The following is a 22,219-nucleotide window of genomic DNA, read 5'->3' as shown; positions in this document are numbered from 1 at the left end:
CCCACAGCTGTCTTGAAATAAAGGGAAATAGATCCATTCCATGGGTATGTATACAAATTCCTGAGGACATTTCCAGTTGAGGAAAAGGTACAAGTTCCTCGACACATTTTTATTTGGAGGTAATTGAAATACAAATTATATACATTTAATATAAAACCATATTAAAAGACAGAAAAATACAAAAAAAAAACCACCCCACATAGTCACTGCAAAACTTAAATTACCGTTTAAATATGATCAGAAGCGAGGTTAAGTGCATTATGAGTATTAACTAATTTCCTTGCATTGGGTATTAGCATTATCCCCACTTCACGGCACAGAGAATTTAGGTAACTTGTCACAGACTCATGGTAGGTCTGGCTGTGACCCGAGGTGGCCAGGCTCCAGACCTGGCACAGAGCATCCAAATGATGCGGTTCTTAATACTAACCTCCAGAGCTGGAGAAAATACTTGAAGAAGGGGACCAGCTTTTTATCTTTTGCTGGTCACAATCCAGGGCTCTCCTGTGCTTTAGTAACTCAAGTTAGAGGAGGACATTTATTCTAAACCACAATATGTAATTACACCCGGGACCAACATTTCCTTCCCAAAACATGCACCATCAGAATGCACATGCTAAGAGCAAGCACACCTAATTAGGGCATTAGTCATGATCATCAGGGAGCTCAGCCCAGGAAATTACAGGTGGTGGGGGCCTTAGCACGGAGGAAATGTCATCAGCTGGCCCAGATAAAGGCTTTGCTGACGGGGATGATTTACACCTGCTGATGCAAGGATGAAGAATGGCATCTGATACAGCTGGGTACTGGAAACAAGCTTATTATGCACATGAGTTCAGACAAAATGATGTTCAGATCTGAGCGGCAGGGATGCTGGCCTTTTAATTATAACATTAGCCACAAGTGAAGAAAAGAGCTGATAACGTTGAAAAATAGTAATTCCTTCCACACTCAAACGTACATGTGGATTAAAAACAGAATGAGTTACACATGCTGACCTTTTGGAAAACAAGGTATTTCCAAGATGTTCTTTAGAAGTAAGGGGGAGAGAACAATGACTATATATCTTTTCCCCCCTCTCTAATTCAACTCAATCTGTGTGCAAAATTTCCAGTTAGAGCAAAACTAGAAAGCAAACTTCTACTATCGCCAAGATTGAGAGAGTAAGAGGTCTTGTAATTCAAAGTGGAGTTCAGAGGGAATTGCTTCTGATTGAAGAATTCCTTGCTTCACCCCCAGTCGACTCACAGATCAAATTCACAGCCAAACAAAGAAGTATTTGTGGGTTCCTGAGGAAAAAAACAACCTCCATCTTTGGAAAACGGAGTGCTTTTAACAATTCTGCCAAACATTTCTATCCTAAAACATCAGCGTCTTTAGTAATGGATATATTTCCTACACAGAGTGATTTGCAAACTGCTTCAGGTCATAGAGCCATGGGTACATGGGGGTGAATACCAGGAATTACACACACACATACTTAACATATATACACATACACAAAACACACATATAGACACAGCTATACATACATATGATTATTTTAACCTTAATAAGTCTGCACTAAAAGAGTTGACATTTCTCATTAGATTCACTGATAAGTGAGAGCAACTGCTATAAATTTAAAGAATGTTAGAAAAGACTGCAAAGGGGGAAAATTCCATATATTTTTGCAAATTATAAAATAGTATTAATTTATTTTAAAAGAAGAACATTTTAATGGAGCTGGGGGAAGACGTGCACACCTGGGAGAATGGGTTGAGAATCACTGGTATAATTTTTTTTAAAACATATTTTATTGATTTTTCACAGAGAGGAAGGGAGAGGGATAGAGAGTTAGAAACATGGATGAGAGAGAAACATCAATCAGCTGCCTCCTGCACACCCCCTACTGGGGATGTGCCCGCAACCAAGGTACATGCCCTTGACCGGAATCAAACCTGGGACCCCCCAGTCCACAGACCGACGCTCTATCCACTGAGCCAAACCAGCTAGGGCCACTGATATAATTTTACCATCCACTTAGATTTGCAATCCTGGAGAATAGTGTTATTTATTTATTTATTTATTTATTTTTAAATTTTTGATTAAACCTTTTATTTTGAGATCATTGTAGCTTCAAATGCAGTGGTAAGAAGTAATTCAGAGAGCTCCTCCAGATACCAGGGAACATTTTGCAAAACAATAGTCTACTATCAAAATGAAATCTCCATTCCAGCCAATGCCAATGAATATCCTGGCTCCCTACTTTGTCGAGAATAGTGTTTTTTAAAAATCTGTTTGCCACACCTCAGCGCTTTTAAATTATTTTCATTTCAAGAATCTCTTAAAAAAAAAAAAAAAAGAAAGAAAAGAAAAACTGACTTCATAACCAGAAAGGGACAGAGATTCCAAAAGCTATAAATGCCCCAGAATTCCCGGGGCTGCCCTGGGCTCTGCACGCTGGCTTCTCTGGCCCGAACCCTCGGGAAGAGGCCCAGGCCGTGGGCCGGCATGCTCACCCTCCTCCGGAGCCGGTCCCGCTCCTCCCGGATGGCGTTCATGGTGGCCTTGGTCCTGTTCAGCTCCTCCTCTTTGCTGCACAGCATGGCGGTCAGGCTCTCATTCTCTTCCCTCAGCCCAGCCAGCTCCTTCTCCCAGCGAGACCGCTCCTCAGCCAGGTTGGGATACAGATCCCGGCCGAGTACCCCTTCGATCTCCTCGACTGTCTAGAAAATACAGCCACAAAAACAAGCCAGGTGAGTGACTGAGAGGAAGCGGAGGGGAAGAAAACAGGCCGGATGGAGCGAGTGTCCACAGAGAAAGGAGGGGGTTCTACAGCCTCCTCACTGTAAAGTGTCATCATGATCAGTGACACCCCCAAATCATCATCTCCCTATTTTCAAACCAGACTCTGTTGCTTGCTTGGGTTCTAGTCTGTGTTACCCAGCAGTCCCTGGAGTAAGAAAAACACAGTCCCTCCCTGGAGCTAACTGTCCACAATGTTTATCTCCTTCGTCCGCGTTCCAGGGCTGGTGACTACACACCAGCAGACAGCAAGCCAGTTAGTGATCCCGACAATGCAAATGTGAAGTTGCCAACTGCACACAAAATCTAACTTGCAGTTTCCTGAATTACAGGCCTCCCCTGTTCCAACTTGGCAACGAGAGGCCACGTTGCTGTTCCCAGCTTTAGTGTCACAGCAGAACTGAGAGGGTGTGAATGAGGTTCAGTCCCAAGATGCCCAAGCCGAAAATAAACCTGTGACACAGAAACGAGGAAGCTCATTGTGGAGGTTTCTAAGACAGCAGGGATTTAATTAATGAATAAGACAGCTGTGAGCTAAGAAGAGCAGAATCTTAATAGCACTTGGAGAGTTTTTAAATAATCCATTTAAAACACAGTATTAATGGAGAAGGAACATGCAGAAAACTGGGGGAAAAAAGGAAGAGCTCATTCTGGTGGCTTTCAGAAACCCTTCATTCACATTTCTTGTCGTTTGGAAAAAGAAGCGGAAGCCAAGTGACATGAGAGAGGAGGGAGAATTCCTAGGTCGGAGTAGAAGGCAGTGAAGAGAGGTGATGAGAAACGGGTCTCGAAAACAAAACAAAACAACAACAACAAAAGGGGAGGTCACTCGTGGCTGCTCACATTGGGTTCCCAATCGCGCTGCCACTTCCCCTGTGTTGTGCATTGTCCTTCCTCTCAGATCTGAGGCCTGCTCTGCCCCGTGCTGGTTGGCAGAAGTCCTTGGCTTCTCCTTCCCTCTCAAAGCTGAGGCTGGGGCTAGGACCCAAGTTGACATTAAAATTAAATATAGGGCCTGAGACTCCAGACAAAGACACAACAGTGGATGCTTCTCCAAACCACATCACTGATACATTAATAATTGAGATGAATAAAGATGGAAAACCAGCTGTGTTATAAATATGAGTCACGGTTCACCTTGAGATACCACAGCTCTTTTGTAAGATCCAGGGTTGCTGTTGATAGACATTTGGGCCTAGAGCGCTAAGACTTTTTTTTTTTCAAGTAACACATCACATTTTCCCTTTCCATGGGCCTCTCTCTGACTTTTCAGAATCAATCACTACGCCTAGGTCACCAAGCTAGGGTGAAGTAATATAAAGACCCCAGAGGCCCAGTATCAACAAGCCTTGACGTTCCCATTGTTCATGATGAGTCTGTGCAGATGCAGCAAATTCCTCTCTTTTCATTCTCCTTTGGAGGTAAGATGAATGAATGTGAAAGGCGTGGCTGAGACAGAGCACCAATGTGCTCAGGATGCATGACTCACTGAGGCCTGGAACTTCCCCCTTGTTAGCAATGTGAACTGATAACTCCTGAAATAATATTCTAGAGGCCATAAAGTGTTAATAAAACTTCCAAGTTAATCTTTGGGCTACATGACGAACCATACTAAAATGAGGTGGTTCAATACTGGCAATCTAAGAATTTCCAAGAAAATTGTCATTTTTGCTGCGAAGTCAGTGATCCTGACTGCGGACATCATGACTTTTTCTAACGTAATTCAGCCCAACAAAAATTTATAGGGCTCCGGTTTCTATCTGGTGACCCAATCTATGAGTATGGCTTTCTCAGAAACACTCATTCCTAACAGGTATTTGAGAAAACCACACTTCAAAAAAGAGGAATTTGATCATTTCCCCCACTATGATCGCCAAGAGCCACACAGAGGGCGGGGAGGGTTTACCTTAATAGCCAAGTCGCAGTGCTCGCTGGCCGTGGTGAGCTGCTCGATGTGCCTGTCCACCTCGGCCACAGACAGGCTGCAGCTGCTCTTCTTCCTGCAGCAGACGACGTTCTCCAGCCCCGTCAGCACCCGCTGCAGCTCCGAGTTCAGGTCACTGCAGTTATCTGAGAGTGAACGTGGGCAGAATGAGTGGAGCAGGCAGGTGGGCAGCGGATGCTCTTCATTTCGTTCACATTGAAAAACCCACTCTAGTAAAATGAAACGGCAGTAGAGCTTGAAATTTCAAAGTTTAACTCTGGGCAGCCGAATCCCAGCCTGCTGGCATCCTGAGGCTTGGAGACAATGTAAAACCTTTACTAAGGGGTTGCAGGCGCGGTCCTTTTCTACTTAGCCATGCCAAGCTGATCCTCTCGTCTTCCACCTGAGGGCAGCCCCCACTTGAGGTTCTTTAATAAGAACAAAGAAGTGTCAGAGGGGCTGGTGGGGCCTCATAAGCCGTCTGGCCTACCTTCTTGCTCACCATTCAGACCAACACTGGCTCCAGAAAGAGTGGCAGCAAAAAAGGATATAACATTACTGAACAAACAAAACAAAACCCCCCAGAGTGAGCAGAGACACTAGGTGTTTTAAAATATGGAAACTGTGTAAGACCCAGTCCTTGCCCGCAAGAAGCTTATAATTAGGACACGTGGCTGCCTGGTCACCGCTGCCTGTTTGGAGCCCCACAGGAGGACAAAGTGGATAAGCTGCAGGAGCGAGTGTTCTGGGTCCCCTGACTGAGTGTGGTCACATAGCACCAATCACTCACCACCAGTCACCCCTAGCACCAGCGCTGCTCAACACAGGGTGGGATGCTCGTTCAGAGTCTGTGGCGTATTCTTCTAAACACAGACTTAGAATCAATGCTCAGTTCCTTCCGTGGCCTACAGCCCTGCACAGTCTGGCCCCCTACCAGAGACTGGAATGTCAACACGAAAGGCTGAGGCAGTTGGAGTCTCTACAAAAAGTAAGAGGTGTATGTTACGGAATCAGAAGAGCAATAGAGGCTGAGACAAGGGACTAAGTGGGTTCTAGGGTGAACAAAAGGTGTCTCACGTATAAATCAAAATCGTAATGAGTTATCACCTCACTCATCAGGGTGGACACTATATACAAACAACAGCAGAAAACAACAAGTGTTGGCAGGGCTGTGGAGAAGCTAGAACCCTGTGCCCTGCTGGTGGGAATATAAAATGGTGCAACTGCTGTGAAAAGCAGTATGGCAGTTATTCAAAAATTAAAAATAGAACTCCCATATTATGTAGCAATCCCATTTCTGAGTATATACCCAAAAGAATGGGAAGGAGAAATGAAAAAGATATGTGTACACCCTTGTTTATAGCAGCAGTCTTCACAATAGCCAAAAGGTGGACAGAACCCAAATGTTCATTGATGGATGGACAAATAAAATGTGGCATATGCATGCCATGGGGTATTACTCAGCCTCCCAAAGGAAGGTCATGCAGACACGCTATGACATGGATGGACCTTAAAGGTACTGGCTTACGTGAAACAAGCCCGTCACAAAAGGACAAATGCTGTATGATCCCACTTACGTGAGGTTCTTAGGGTAGGCAAATTCAGAGGCAGAAAGTAGGATAGAGGTTACAGGGGCTGGGGGAGTGAGGCAATGTGGCTTAATGAATACAGAGTTTGTTTGGATGAGAAAATTCTAGAAACGGATAATAGTGATGGGTGCACAATTCTGTGAATGCACTTATCGCCACTGAACTGCACACCTGCCATGGGACACTGAGCAGACCCCCTGGCTGTGCTGTGCTTTACGCAGGAAAGGTAACGGCTCGGCTCCATGTCCACGAGACAAAGAGGAGGGCCCCTGTATCGGATACACATTCTCCCAACGGAGGTCCTTAATAGCTTCCCACAGAAGAATGTGAGGTTGCGTAGAATGGACAAAAGGGGAAACACAGTGATTAGGGCCAGGGAAAGGCTGAGGAAGCCAACAAAAGTGAACAGCTGTTGGTCTGACCATTCTACTTCACCATCACACGGGCGTTCTGGCAGCCAGAGCAACAGTGAATGATCACCTGTCAGGAAGGAGGAAGCATTCCAGTGTCACAAGGGAGACTATGTTTTCAGCAATAGATGCTACAAGAATTCAGGTACATGGACTTCATGTGTGGCATGAAGCGATGTGATTGCCAGTCTCCTCAGCCAGTTTCACACATATGCAGATTTCAAAGGCTTTCTTCTTATACAAGCCTTCAATTAAAATTAAGCTGTCGACCATTAAAGCACAATGCAAAGGGAGTCCTGGGAAGGACTAAGCTGACAGTCTTGGCATTCTGCCTTCCAGTTGTCTAATTGGCTGCAAAGATGAAAGGGAGCGCACAGAAGAATAAATGGGATGGACATCTCCCTTTGACCAAAGGATGCAAATGAGCCACCTGCAGCAAAGATGTTTTGTGTGGAGGGCAGGGTTTGATAGCTGGCACAGCCTTTTTTGTTTTTTAAACAATTTTTAAATTAATTGCCAACATTTAAAAACCATTAGAAGTTAGTATGACTGTTCTTGTAAAATGAGAAGGTCTGGCCACATTGGGCCCCGCTCGGCACACAACCATCTGCAGCATGGCCAGCCGCCGGCCCGTTGGACCCGGCATTGCCACAGCGCCCACGGCTCTGCCACCTCCCAGGCCTGCCCACTGCCCACCTCCCAGGCCTGCCCCTGCTGTCCTTTTTGAAGGTAACTTTCCCAGCTAGACTTCTGCAGCAGCTACAGAAAAGACAGCTCAGGTTACATCCTTCTGGAGAACCCTTAGGCTTTCCTGTTGCCGTTTGAGGGAAGACCCCAGTACTTTGGAAATGTACTTGGCTATGAAATTAAGCCCAACCAGCTTTCTTGCTCACTTAAACACATACTGGTGGGCTGGTTTCCTTCTTTTCCCCTCAGGATCAACTAAGCCTAGCCTGGAGTTGCACACAATAAACTATACTAGAGTTGGTTCATTTTTTTTTCTTTAAAGACTTTTAATTTATTTTTATTGATTTCAGAGAGGAAGGGAGTGGGAGAGAAAGAGATAGAAACATCAATGTTGAGAGAGAATCACTGATTGGCTGCCTCCTGCACGCCCCCTACTGGGGATCGAGCCCACAACCTGGGCATGTGCCCTGGGCCGGAATTGAACCTGGGACCCATCAGTCTGCAGGCCAACACTATCCCAGTGGTCGGCAAACTCACGAGCCACATGCAGCTCTTTGGCCCCTTGAGTGTGGCTCTTCCACAAAATACCACGGCCTGGGCGAGTCTATTTTGAAGAAGTGGCGTTAGAAGAAGTTTAAGTTTAAAAAATTTGGCTCTCAAAAGAAATTGCAGTTGTTGTACTGTTGATATTTGGCTCTGTTGACTAGTGAGTTTGCTGACCACTGCTCTATCCACTGAGCCAAACCAGCTAGGGCAGTTGGTTCATTTTGAATAATTTTTAAAGGCTGTCTGGTTTGTTTGCTCTTTGAACCCCCTATGAAATCCCTAACCCAAATAAAAATACAGCTAAACGGGCTACGTGTTAGGAACCTTCCCCTGCTCCACCTAATTCTGTGCAGACTTCACAAGAATAAATCTGCTCCAAAATGCGGTAGCAGCTCCAAAACGTACGGACTCCTGGGCTCGGCATTCACTTCACAGCTTGTGGCCATGTACCTGCCTCGTCAGGAAGTCCCTCGTTCTCCTCTACATAATGACTCTTTTAAAGATGTGCCGTGAAGCCTCCTCTTCCAAGAAGCCTTCCCTGATTACCTATAGTCTCACACTCACCTCTTTCACTGCGGCATCGCATTCCCTGTAATTACTTATTAACTGACATGTTGACCCTACCAAGCCCAGCTGTGGGGAGCAGTGACCCTTCATGGGTCCACGTGTTCTGAGACACACAGCGCTGGGCATGGAGTGGCACTCAGTAAAGGCCACATGAGCTGAACATGTAAAAGAAATAAAAGACTTTCTGTAAGTCAACTTTTAAAAGTATCAAGTTTTTGTTAGCTTGCTCATGACCAAGTATCATGGAATCTAAAACATGTCATGTGGCATACCACACCCGGCTAAAAAGCTTTCAATTAAGGTGGCTCCTCGAGGCGGAGGCCCTTCCCCGGAAGTTAGAGGTACTAGGCACAGTGCACTTAGCCAGTCTGGGAAAGGCACGTGGCTGGAGGCCTGCTGTGAACGGTCCTCACGCCTGACCTGTGTGGAGAGCAGCAGATCAAGCCGTAACCGTGACCCCCACTGCCTTCTGAGGGCCGACACGCGTCCCCACCTGTGTTCTGACTGGGCACACAGCATGCCTTACAGAGCAAGTCAAGTGGAGGAGAGAGCTGCAGATTCTTTCAGCTTCAACACAGACGTTCTGCTAGGAAGCAGGTCTGATATCCTAGGGATGTAACAGCTCCGAGCCTGTTGTGGCTCTAAGGCTATAACCAGGGAGACTGGTGCTTTCCTTTCCTCTGCGTGCAGCCAGGCCCTCCCTAACCCCAGCGAGAAAAAAGCAAAACGACACAGGAAATGATAGAATAGCTGACTTCCAGGTCTGAACAGAAGACGACGGGAAGGTCTGAGAGGAAAGGGGGAAGGATATCCACTGAGGTTACCCTGTGTGATGTGCAAGTATCTGTGCCTACTGAAGACAAGAGAGTAAGAACAATGTCAGTATAGTTTAAAAACACCTCAACAGCCCTGGCCGGTTTGGCGCAGTGGATAGAGCATCGGCCTGCGGACTCAAGGGTCCCAGGTTCGATTCCCGTCAAGGGCATGTACCTTGGTTGTGGGCACATCCCCAGTAGGAGGTGTGCAGGAGGCAGCTGATTGATGTTTCTCTCTCATAGACGTTTCTAACTCTCCGTCCTTCCCCCTTCCTCTCTGTGAAAAATCAATAAAATATATTTAAAAACAAACAAACAAACAAAAACACCGCAACATCACCAATAGTGAACAAACTGACATATGACCCTCCTGCACCTTACTGTGTGTGTTTTTTTAGGTGAGGGATGTTAACTAAATTCATTGTGGTAATCGTTTTATAATTATGCTGTACACCTTAAACTTAAGCATTGTATGTCAATTATATCTCAATAAAACTGGAAGAAAAAAGAGAGGAAGGCATAAGTGGGTAGGGATTCTAAACAGGAATGGGACAGGGGTCAGGGAAGGGGGATAGTACTGAGTGAGAGTCCAGTCAGGCCCTCAGCTCTAGGAGAGGTGAGGAATGGAGCTGAATATGGGGAGAGAGAGAGATAAAGGGGGAAGAAATTTTTCTAAGAACTTTATTAAAGGGCTTTTACTTATTACAGAAAATGAATGTTCATTCTAAATAAAATTCTAAACAGAAAAGTTCAAAAGAAGCAACTAAAAACGATCAATAATCCTCCAACCTCATTTTAAGCTCTTAGAATTTTATTTTCTATATCTTTTTCCATAATTACATAGATCATGCTCTACATAATATTTTATTGTGTTTTTTTCACAAATATTTCTTAAATTATTAATTTTATGACTACTAAAATTTCATTCTTTGGAAGCACCATCATTTTTTTGGCATATCATAGACATATTTCCCTTACATTCCTAGACATGAAATAAATGGGTCAAAAGATTATGAATATTGGCACATATTATCCTGTTGCTGGGAAAACATTATACATTTCCATTTGTGAATTGTGCAACTTACTTTCAAATGGCTCGGAAAAAGAATGAGTGTTGTGCACAATCAAATGTGGCAAAATGTTAACAATTGGTGAATCTAGGCAAAGGATTTGGGGAGTTCGTTGATCTTTTATGTAAGGTTGAAGTTTTTCAAAAATAAAAAGTTGAGGAGAAAACAAATACCTCAACATTCAAGGCAAGAATATGCTCAAGTCTAGTTTAACTCAGGGACCACTCTGACGATCAACTCCTCAGTGCAGCTATGGGAACAGGAATGTCTCCTGAAAGCGTCAGGCCACACCCAAATATCCCCGAGCCTGTGCTCGGGCCAGGGTGATGGTGCCGAGAAGAGTGAGCCGCCACCCCGCCAGGCCCCCGCCTCACCAGGAAGAAGAATATATTCTGTTCCTTTCCCAGAGAAAACGAGGTTGCATTTTCAAGACTTCTATTTCAGCCAGATCGTAGGGGTCTGAGATTTGTTTTCATTTTTGCTGTTGTCACTGTGCAGTTTTGACAGTTTGTCTCTCTACAACACTAAACTTGGTCTTAAATATGGTGAAGGCGTAAGAAAGATAACCTAGCATCAATGGTCGGAAAACTGTCCTTCAGCCAAAAGAACCCCCGTGGCCGGCTACGTCTTCAGGACTCCTGGCTCTAAGCTGCCCCAGCGCCCCACAGAATTCCCAGCCCCTCCCACCCACCCTGGCCTCAGCCATGTAAAAGTCCTGGCAGTGGCTTCCACAGAGCAAGGCTCCAACGACACATATGTAGAAAAGTTCAAGTTCACACATAATCATTTTACTTATTTGCCTCCTAATTGCCCGAACTGGCACAGCCTTAAGGATGTGAGGAAACCTTTGTAGGCACGGAAGGGTGCAATTTGGCAACCTATGGAGAGCCTGAAAGACCATTCCGTACCTGTGCCTCTGAGAAGCTATCCTAAGGAAACAGAGGCACATTTAGAGGGGGAACCGCAGCCCCCTCACTGCGCCTCCAAGGCCCTCTGACGGCGCCCCCTCCAGGTCTTGGCCTCTACTGCTGACCATTCTCCTGAAGCTCTCTAACCTCTGGGCCAAATGCGCCTCTCAGGGTCTGCATCTCCCATCTCAACTCCAAGCCCCTTTCCAGGCAGCCTCCCTCCAGCCCCGGAGAGCAAACAGCACCTAGCCCAGAAGGCCAGCAGGAGGAGGAGGAGTGTGCTTTTGGCACCAAAGGCGCCGGTAACATCTTTCCTCACTGACACCACGCTCACCTCGATGGTTGGGATGCAGGGACACGAGTGAGGCCCCAGGCCTGATCTCACTGCAGAAAGACCCGGCTTTCAGAGGCTCATCTCAGAAGCCAACACTCCTTTTTTAGCAAACGTACGTCGAGTTTCAAACAACCAGAAAGTAATCCAACCTGAGAAGACACGGTCTGTTTAGAAAATAAAGACTGTTTGTCGTATCTTAGAAAAGGAGGTCGTGAATGCCAATTATCAGAGCTCATTTTGAACAAAGGCCTTTCCATGTCTCTTACACCCCAGGTCTCTTTTGGGGACTGACAATTATTAAATAGTCGAATTGGAGGGAGATATTCCACAGAAACACAAGGTGCAGTGGAACAATGACCTTCCCTCCTCTCGAGTTTGGTTACGCTCCACGGGAAGCTCTGGAATGATCTTAGGCGGCCTCCTCAGTGGCTCGGCCCCGTGACCACGCGCAGGCAGCCTTACTGGACCAGGCTCAGATCCCTGGGGGGAAGCACGCAGAGAGCCTCCAGTGAGCCCGTGTTCGAAATTGCTAGGACTCTCCTGGGTTTGGTCTCAGGGGTGACCAACCCTGCGGACCCCCCGGGAGAAAGTAAGATGCCTCGTCAAAGTAAGAAGAGAAAACAGGCAACAGAGGGCCCGGCCTGTTACTTCAACGAACCGGGGTGTGACTGTCAGTCCGTCTCACCTTTGCAACCTGTGTACTGGCTCCTCCAAGTTCCAGAATCAGGTTACAAACAATCTGATTCTCATTTAAAAATTCGTTGCTGGGGGGTGACCGGCCCCCTCGCCACCTCGTTCTAACGAAGATCGCGTTTTCTCCAGACAGGCGGCCTTGCCTTTGTAAATGCTCTCTCCAAGTCTGCAGAAAGCATGTTGTGGAGAAGGCAGGGCCGTCTTTCCCTTCTCCCCACTGGGAGTGGCTGCTTGACACTTTGGAACATTTTTCCTGAAGCCATTAAGCCTCATCGCCATGAAAGCCAGGAAAAATCTGGCTTTAACGTTAAACATATTTCATAGTCAGAGCCGTGCCAGAGAACCAGGTTTCATGTGTAAATTCTTCCTTGGTTGTCCTCCAAAAACTACTCATGAGGAGGAAATCTCTATCTGAACGATCACACCAGCAAGCAAGCTTCCTTTCATCCCTACGGGTATAAAGAGCTCAGCATTGCTAGATTCCAGAAAAGTAATTTCTCACCTAAATCCAGCAGAGATCTCAAAATATTGGAGCAGAACCCACCACAGGCTGTGCGCAAAGACCCCCGGATCAGGGATTTTGTTAGTTTTACAAACAACTGCTCCTGACCAGCTCTGCTGTCCCATTGACAGAGTTGGGAAAACAGCCTGCTAGAGAGGACACCGCACACGTGCTAACACGCATGACGCAATGAGCCATATGTGCACATCTGTGCTCTGCTCTATTGCGACACCCAGAATCATTTGGTGTAAGAGTGTTGTTTCTACGATGGAGATCTGCAAAACCTCGATTAACAACAAACAGCCTGATATTAGCCAGGTGCTGTGATCACACAGCTGCTCCCTAAACCCCCCTCCGCACTAGACCTCAAAGGGCTGCAGCAAGCGCAGCACACCAGCCATGGGCACGGTTCGCTGTTTAAGCAGAGGCGTGTCAAAGCAAAGCCATCTGCAAAAACACTGCAGAAACAACGGCTTAGCTGTACGGCCTTGGATAAGTGGCTTTCCCCTCTGCACTCTGTTATCCCAACTTTATAAATCAGGAGCGTTACAAGGCCTCCTTCAAGTCTGAGGATGCACGTAAATGCTTGGCACAACATGAGTGAGCAAAACACGTTAGCTGTTATATCCAACCTCTTTTTTAATGAGAACTCTTGGTCAAATTAAGAAAATAAAAATCCCGCCCTAACCGGTTTGGCTCAGTGGATAGAGCGTCGGCCTGTGGACTGAAAGGTCCCAGGTTCGATTCCAGTCAAGGGCATGTACCTTGGTTGCATGCACATCCCCAGTAGGAGGTGTGCAGGAGGCAGCTGATCGATGTTTCTCTCTCATTGATGTTTCTAACTCTCTATCCCTCTCCCTTCCTCTCTCTAAAAAATCAATAGAATATATTTAAAACAAACAAAAAAAAAATAAAAAAAATAAAAATCCCAGCAGTTCCTACCTTTGTTTTTGTCCATTTAATTACCTTTATTTTCCAAATAACTGTGCACCCAGGTTTGAGTAGAGGTAATGCAATATATTCTAAGATGCACTGTGGCCTTACTGGGACCTTTGTCCTTTACATGACTGCTCAGGGAAGTCAAACACTTTCTAAATTGCTGGCTTACTCCCCGCCCCTCGCCCCCCAGGCCCTGAGGGCAGTGCCTAGGAGCCAGCTTACTGAATGGGGCAGCCTTAACTCTGATGGGTGTGGTTTAAAAACAAAAGAAAAATGCTTTTTCAGTGAAGGGAATAGGTTTGACTTACTCTTAAATGGAGATCAGCACAGATATCAAGGCAAACTGCATATAAAATCCAGCTCAAGGAAACCTCCGGGTTGCTAATGCATGTTTGCAGATATAGCAACCATAATGAAATGGCTGCTTTTTAATGATTTCCTATAATGGTGTTTATATATGGAAGCTTTTTTCCCCGACTGAAGCAATTTAATTGGAAAATGGCAGAGGAGTAGAGGAGGCAAGCGTCCAGCTCCGATGAACACGCAGGCATTGCGCTCTGCTGCAGCCTTAATGAGCCTCCCTGCTGTCCCAGGGCCTTCCCTCCTTGGGGACCTGGCAGGTGTGGGCCCTGTGCCCACAGCCCACTCCTCTGCCTCCTGCTCTTTGCTTGCATTGCCCCCACTTCACTCAGTTTGAATGTACATTAAATGCGACTCGTTCTCCAATGCTCCCATCCCAGGGAGTCACTAAGGGCCTGTTCACCCTCTGTTGTGGTTCTTACCCCACTTTTCCTGTCTACATCCCCAAAGAATCATGAGCTCCAAGATGGCATTCACTGTTACTCAAATCCGTGGTTGCCTGCTATGTGCGGGCACTGTTACATTGGTAAGCAGAACAGCTGCCCACAGGGAGCCTGCAGTCTAGCAGGAGAGACTGATAAAGGCTGGTGATATGGAACGAAATCAATGCAGACACGTGACATCATCAGGCAGCACCAAGCGAGGGAGGCTGGTCAGGTTTGAGGGTCAGTGAGGAGGCTAGTGAAGTCAGAGGCTAAAAGAAAAATAGGGATACTGGGGAGGATGAGGCTTGAAATTGAATAAGTGACCCATTCCAACAAAGTTTCTTAATCAAATAAGGTTGAGAAATGGAGAATAAAGCCACTTACACGGGCTGGGTGTCGTTACGATGGGACTTCTCAGGGTCCTGACATGAGAGAGCATCTGTCCCTCCTTCCCCTCATTAAAGAACCAGGTTCTGGGGGCCTGTAGGTCATGGTAAGAAGTCAGGATGTCACTCTGGGTGTGAAGAATTGGAGCATGGGAGTACAGCCACCTGATGGCACAGTCTGTCTTATATCCCCAGCCCTCAGCAGTTCCCTGTGATTTCCTGAATGAATAAATGCCCTCTATTGTGGACAGAGAACATATACAGGCACTGGGCAGACAGGGTTCCTTCTCCCAGGAAGGAACCAGCCGTTAATGAACATATATTTTTTTTAATGAGGTGAAGGAGGGACAGATGCTTTCTCATGTCAGGACCCTGAGGAGTCCCATCGTACAGATGCCCAGCCCATGTAAGTGGCTTCATTCCTCCATTTCCCAACCTTATTTGATTAAGAAACTTTGTTGGAATGGGCCATTTATTTAATTTCATAGAATAAAATTACGGAATGTAGGAACTTCCATAGTAATTGGGAACTTTTTGGCTGCTTGCACTTGTCTGTCTGCCTAAGGCTGGAAGACAGAGTCCAGAGTGGGGGGCCACTAGGATTAGAGAGTATGAGCTGGTATAACTTAGCATGGAGGACTTGGGCCCATGGGTGGGGCCAGGGTCTGGGTTTAGGTTTGAGGGAGACAGTTTAGTCCTGAAGCCAAGACCCCAGGTCTGGAGAGGTGTCCCCGCTCCTCAACCCATTTCTGCCTGGCTCAATTGGTATCAGCTCTCAGTGACTCTGATGCAGCTCAATCGGTCTCATTTGGCATTAGCAGCAACCCAGCCTGCTGACCCCTTCTTCCTTATTGGAGCCTTCTCTGTCCCACCGGCTTCCGGACACCACGCTCCTCATTTCCTTCATAGCTTTGCCTGATTGACTGCTTGATACTTGGTTGACTGCTTCCGTCGTTCACTTAAAGAAGTATCTCTGAACACATACGAAGTGCCAGGCCCTGTGGTGGGGCTCTGGAGATACTCACAAACATCCTTCTGCCCAGTGGAGATTAGTGGGAGAGTCAGTCAAGCAAAGAAATACAAATACATTATTTAACATTGCAATGTGATATAGATGGGGCAGTGACAGAGTCAGCACAGGGACTTGCTCATGAGATGCTTTTGAAGGAGGTGCAATTAAGCCCAGACCAAAATGATGAGAGCCCATCCCTGCCAACGAGCTTCTGCTGAGCGCCCTTATCAGCCAGTGGCCCCCAAGGCTTAGTCTGCAGGTGCTCTGTACTCTTCACTCCTCGCATAGATTTTCATTGCCTCAGTGACTGTCTGTAAATAGCCTGATGTCTCCTAGCTGCTTTTCTTCACCCTACACCTCTCCTGGCTTCTTACGTATATCTACTGCCTACTGCCTTCACAAACATCTCCACCCAGATTATCTCTAGACGCCTTAAATTTATGTCCAAACAAAACACATGATCTCCAACCACCCTACCCTGCCCTCAAACAAAACAAGACAAAATTGAAAGCAAAACCACCTGGTCCTTTCTTCTATGCTCCTGTATTGGTTACTGGCCCCACCGTTCATCCACTGTATAATCCAGACATGTATGCATGGGGCATCGCCACCTAATACCTCCTTAACCCTCCATTCCCAATCCTTCAGCCAGATCGTGCCATTTTATACCTTTTCTATACCCGCCTGCTTTTCTACATCTCACATGCCACCACCCGAAATCCCAGCAACAATTTTGCCCACTTACACTTTTTCAATGGCTTCCTAGTTGGCCTCCCCAATTCACTCTTGATCCATTGATTCTCCTCAGTTCAGAATGACACATTCAAAATGCAAATCTGGTCTTCTTTTCCCCTCCCTCCCTCCCTCCCTCCCACGGTTAAAATCTTTCCATTGGTTTTTGTGGATCTTTGAATAAAGATCAAACTCTAACACAGTCCACAAGATCTTGCATGATCTGGCTCCTGCCAGCCTCTCCAGCCTCCATCTCACACCTCTGTGCCCTTCATACATGAAAATCCTTTTTTCACCTCCTAGAATGCATCTGTCCCTGCCCCCTGAATGCCATCTTCTCTTTTATCTGCTTAATTCCTAATTATCTTCCAGATCTCATTCAAATGAAGCTATCCTGAAAATCCTAAACTTAATCAAATTCCTTTGATACATTCTCATGGTACCATGTTCTTTAATGTTCTTACATATGTTTGTAATTAAACATAAATGTGTAATATTTGATTCAAGTCTCTCTTTTCAATGAAGTTTAAGTTCTGTGAACACTGCACTACACTTACCCCTCCTTTTCTTGGTTCTTCTCCAGTCTCTCCCCTACATGTGAACATTTCCTAAGATATGGGTCTCCTCCCTATTTTGACTCTCCACCCTTTTCACCAAAGGGATCTGCTTACTTCATAGCTTCAAAGCCTTTATCCTCAACCTCAATCTCTCCAAAGAGCCAGTTAGGCATCTCCCAAGTAGTCCAGTGGTTTTGCAACATTTTGACTGCAACCAACATTTGGAACATTTCATATGGCAACTTACTACATATACACAAGTAACAAATAATTTTCATGAAACAAGACTGTCATCCTATTTTTTCCCCATTTTATTTCATTTAAAAATATTTTATTTTTCATATCATTCCAAAACCCACTAATGGGTCATGACCTGCAGTTTAAAAACACACCATACAAACACACAGGACCATATATTTCCACATGAACATTTCTCAGCAACCTCAAACATAATATATCTATTTCCCAACGCATGTCTCAAACTTCTTTCTGAGGTATATGATCATTCTCTAAGTCACTCAGGATCAACATCTTAGAGTCATTTTGGATCCTCCTTACCCAACAGTTGCTTTTGGTTCTTCCACTGTAATGTGTCACCACCCATTCTAGCCTTTCTATTCCTTCCATCCTAATTCTGATTGTTATTGCAACTTGGAGCACTCTAGCAGCCTTTATAACTGGTTTTCTTCTGCCAGAATCTTCAAACAGAGGTGACATATGTTTGAATCACAAACATCAGGGCAGAAAGTGAATTCAACTCTTCAGTTCCATTTTGACCAACACAGTAGTATGTAAGGGACTCAAATGGATGTGCCTTCATCTATTCACCAAACTCCTTAATTAACTTAATTAAATTTTAAGCCAGGCTGCCTCACATTTCTATAAATCCCTATTATAGAAACCAGGCTCTGGTGTTGTGGCAGGCAGACTCACCCATGTCAGCAGTGACCATGGTGGACTGGTTTTCAGGGATGGAGACAGAGGTCTGGTCTTGGTCCATGCTTCGAGAGTCCTCGTTGACCTCTTGTTGACTCTGGCTGAGTTCTGATCGAAGTTCTGAGTACTCATCTTCCTCCCTGAGAAAAAAGGAGAGTTGGCCACCACTTACAGAGATATGAGACAAATTCCTAGAGAATATGCAATTTAAGGACAAGAAAAAAGACATTCAGAGAGAAAAGAGAAAGATATCATCCCCTATAACCCCCCTTCCCCCGGGGCCACTTGGACAGGGTTTCTTCAGGCCAAATAGATGGTCCCATCTATGGTCAGTATATGAAACTGAAAGGTTGCTGTGTCCACATACACACCCATATAGCTAAGAGATCCATCCATCAGCCTACTATAAACTTTTCCCCTTCAAAGATTTCCTGAAGAAATTAGATTTCTTCATCCCCTCAAATTCCAAGGTGAAAAAGGACTAGCGCTGATGCTACAGTGAGCAAAATAATGAAGACTCTGGTGGACAGAAACAGTGTTCTATTGCCTGGAGGGTCCCAATGGCAGGCCTCCTTCTTGGAAGAGGACATGAGGAGGTCCTGGGGCCAGAGCTACTAGAAAGCCAGCACCTCATCCATGCAGAACAAAATGAATGCTTTGAGAGGCATATGGATCAGCATGTCTAAAAAAATACCACATGTAATTTACCCAAAGAAAGTAGGTTAGAGCATAGGAAAAGAGGATGGAGTGGGGAGAACAGTGGAAACAATGAGTGAGAGAATTCCACTCAATGGTCTATTTCCTTCCATTTGCTAACCAGAAGACAATACTTAAATGCAGCTATGTTTCATTAGCACAAGAACATCCATCCCTTCTCAGCCCTTCATGGATCCCTCAACCTTCGGTTTCTGAATTAATTATGAGCAAGCTAAGAAAACTTAAAATTGTAGTATATATTTCCAGGCACACCCATATTTCCTCTCCACACCACCCTCATCACTGTATACACACTGGACACAGACATGGAGAGAGCAAAGTTAACTCTCTTTGAAGCATTTATTTTTGCAAGTGAGCTAGAAGAGAAAATTGTCAGTGGATTTAATTATGACGTTGGAAAGCCTACAGGTGTCTCAGGCTGACATTCATTTTAAGTTTGTGATGTGTGTTTGTGTGTGTGTGTGTGCACGCGCGTGCGCGCATTCACATGTGCAGAAAGTCTACAGTCTTGAGTTTGGGGCAGACCAAGATTGTCAGTGGTAATCATCTCTGGAACTTGGAGAAGAGGCAACTGCCATTTTAAGCTGGGAGACAAATCTATAAATTAGAAAAATGTGAAGATCTTTTCAGACTTCTTGGTTCTTTCAACAAATCACATCCTCCCAGGGAAGGGATTCAGCTGAGCCCCTGCTTTTAAGGTAGTCTTAATAAAAGCCACTCAAATCTAGATTAATGTTAAACAGATGTAAGCCCCCCAAATGTGCAAAATATGAAATAGAATGGGAGTGGTGAAGGTAAAAAGAAATAGGTTAATGTTCTACGACTAAGTTAATTATTAGACACCTGCAAAACTAACAATAATTAGGAAATACAACAATTAAAAAGTACTCTTAAGTTTGGTGTAGTTGATAATTGTGTCCTGATATATCAGCTTTCCTTTCTTTTCTTTTTTTTAAAACTGTTTTTTTGTTTTGTTTGTTTTGTTTTAGAGAGACAGAAAGAGGAGGGGGGGGAGGAGAGAAGAGAGAAACCTCAGTGTGAGAATGGAACATTTATCAGCTGCCTCCTGTGTGTCCTCGCCCTCCCTCCCCCCGCCCCCAACCTGGGCATGTGCCCTGACTGGGAATCAAACCAGCCCTTCGGTGCATAGGACAACGCCCACCCAACTGTGCCACACTGGCCAGGGCTTAGCTCTCCTTTCAATCAGCACTTAAAACTCTGATTTCCATTAACAGGAGATTTTGTGTATGATGAATACATTACCTGTGTTGCATGTCCAATGTAATCAGCTTGGCTGAGACTGTTTTACAGCTAAGAAAGCCAGGTAAATGCTGCTGCTGTATCTGTGGTATAAATGGCATATGTAAAGTCTTTAAAAGCCACCTTAAACCATCCTGGCTTGGCAGGTTCTAAAACATGTAGTGCCTGCCAAATCTTATGCTTTGTAAGGAATTACTTCTAGAGATTATTAGGATGAACTTTATAAAGGAGAGCATAGGGCAGGGGTGTGAAGGTGAATATGTGGAGGCTTGGAGAGGAATAAGTGGTTCGGTGTAGCTGAAACCAAAATGGGGTGCAGGATGGAAACATGAGGCTGGGGGTGGGGGCGGTTTCACTCAGGCCACTTGTTGATCAAAAAAAGAATTATTGTAGTGAAGGTGTCAAATAATCAGGGTTAGATGGTAGAGATAAAGATAAAATGTGTGAGGCATAGGGATTCAGGTTTCCAGTAAACATTGCCGAGATCTTGCACGGAAACAGATAAAATAAGCAGAGGGAAGCGCCGAAGGTTTGTATTCTTGATCCCACAGGGAGGGGCTGAGCATGTAAGGTTCTTCCATATCTCTCTATATAAAAGGCTAATATGCAAAGTGTCCTCTCAGGAGTTCGACCAGGAGATCGGGAGTTCAATCGCTCGCTATGATGTGGGCTGACCACCAGGGGGCGGCGCGGAATGAAGGAAAGCCCTGGCCAGCAGCCGGAAGGCCCTGATCAGCCCTGATCGCCAGCCAGGCCTAGGGACTCTACCTGTGCATGAATTTCATGCACCATGCCTCTAGTAGTAATTATAATGCATCTCACAGTTCAAAAAAGGTAGTCCTGTGAGAAGAGCAGGCAGTGTTCTGTGTCACAGAGAATGCGGTATAGTAAGGTTAAACCAAGCCTAAATATCAGAAAGTGTGCAACGCTGTTGTTTCTCCCACTGACTTTGGTAGAAGAAATCATGAATTGCATATCCTGACCTAAACATCGTCATGGGCATCGCTCCTGAAAGGAGGCTGGAATCTGGGACAGGGAAGTGACAGTCAATTTGGGATTGCAGCATCTGTAGGAGACTGAGGCTGGGGTTTCCCCTCCACTGTGTTATTGAGGAGAGTTGATCCATCAAGAGCAACAGAACAGCAGCCCATGGCAGTTTTACAATGGCAAAAATATGAGGTGTGTTTTCAGGGCTGTTTTGTGCAGCAGTGAGTCACCAAGCTGGTAAAGACGTTTGGCTACTGACACAGCATTAGCATCTCAAAGGGACTTTACTGTTTGTTTACTTCTGCTGTGGATATAGTAATTCTTGGCGAGTGATAAGTTACTTCTTTGGGGGAAAAATGCCTCCCCAAAGAGCACCAACTGTTAGTGTGGTGATGAAAAGGAAGAAAACGTGAAAAGGTCCAAGAAGTAATCATATTAACCTCAAAAGTCAGAAGCTTGATAAACTGATCAGTGTTGATAATTATACACTATTGTGGTAGTTTCATAATTATGGAATTGCAAAGTTCTCAGGAACATAAAGGATCATCTCACAGGATTCTAAATGTACATTATTTCATTCACTTGTTTACAAGCACTTGTGAAGTGCTTCCCGCTTTTCTATTTAGAGTTGCAATAATTGGTGCTTGCTGCTAGCTTAAACAACGAAGGAAAAGACGCTTCTAAGGAGGCAGGCATTAGATTGTACACACATCTGGGTAGCTTGCCATGGCAGAAATGTCACAGGCTGGCCAACTAGAAGGGATCTTAGAGACCATCTAAGCCAGGACCAACACCTTTTTTAAAAATTAATTTCTTTATTGATTAAGGTATCACATATTTGTCCTCATCCCCCCATTCCAATCCCAAAACCCTCCCCACGCATGCCCCCACCCCCCTGTTGTCTGTGACCACTGGTTAGGCTTATATGCATGCATACAAGTCCTTTGGTTGATCTCTCCCCCTTACCCCCACCCTCCCCTACCTTCCCTCTGAGGTTTGACAGTCTGATCGATGCAACACCTTTTTTTTTTACAAAAAAGACAACCGAGGCTTTAAGAGGCTAAGCAACTTACCCA

General features: G+C 45.3%; 1 protein-coding gene across 1 annotated transcript in view; it reads right to left on the bottom strand.

The window, feature by feature from the left end:
• Positions 1-22,219, bottom strand: part of MCC (MCC regulator of WNT signaling pathway) — a gene marked incomplete at its 5' end in the record, with an annotated part of 397,198 nt that overhangs the window by 58,846 nt on the left and 316,133 nt on the right. Inside the window, 3 exons of the mRNA XM_080682125.1 lie at positions 2,502-2,708; positions 4,694-4,857; positions 18,177-18,319. Of these exons, the coding sequence (XP_080538251.1) occupies positions 2,502-2,708; positions 4,694-4,857; positions 18,177-18,319 (514 nt within the window). The remainder of the gene's footprint in view (positions 1-2,501; positions 2,709-4,693; positions 4,858-18,176; positions 18,320-22,219) is intronic.

This window comes from Plecotus auritus, assembly GCF_963455305.1.
Source record: "Plecotus auritus genome assembly, chromosome: 7".
In the NCBI taxonomy this organism is placed as follows: Eukaryota; Metazoa; Chordata; class Mammalia; order Chiroptera; family Vespertilionidae; genus Plecotus; species Plecotus auritus.
The sequence above is the reverse complement of the archived record's forward strand: the minus strand, read 5'-3'. Positions and strand labels throughout refer to the sequence as shown.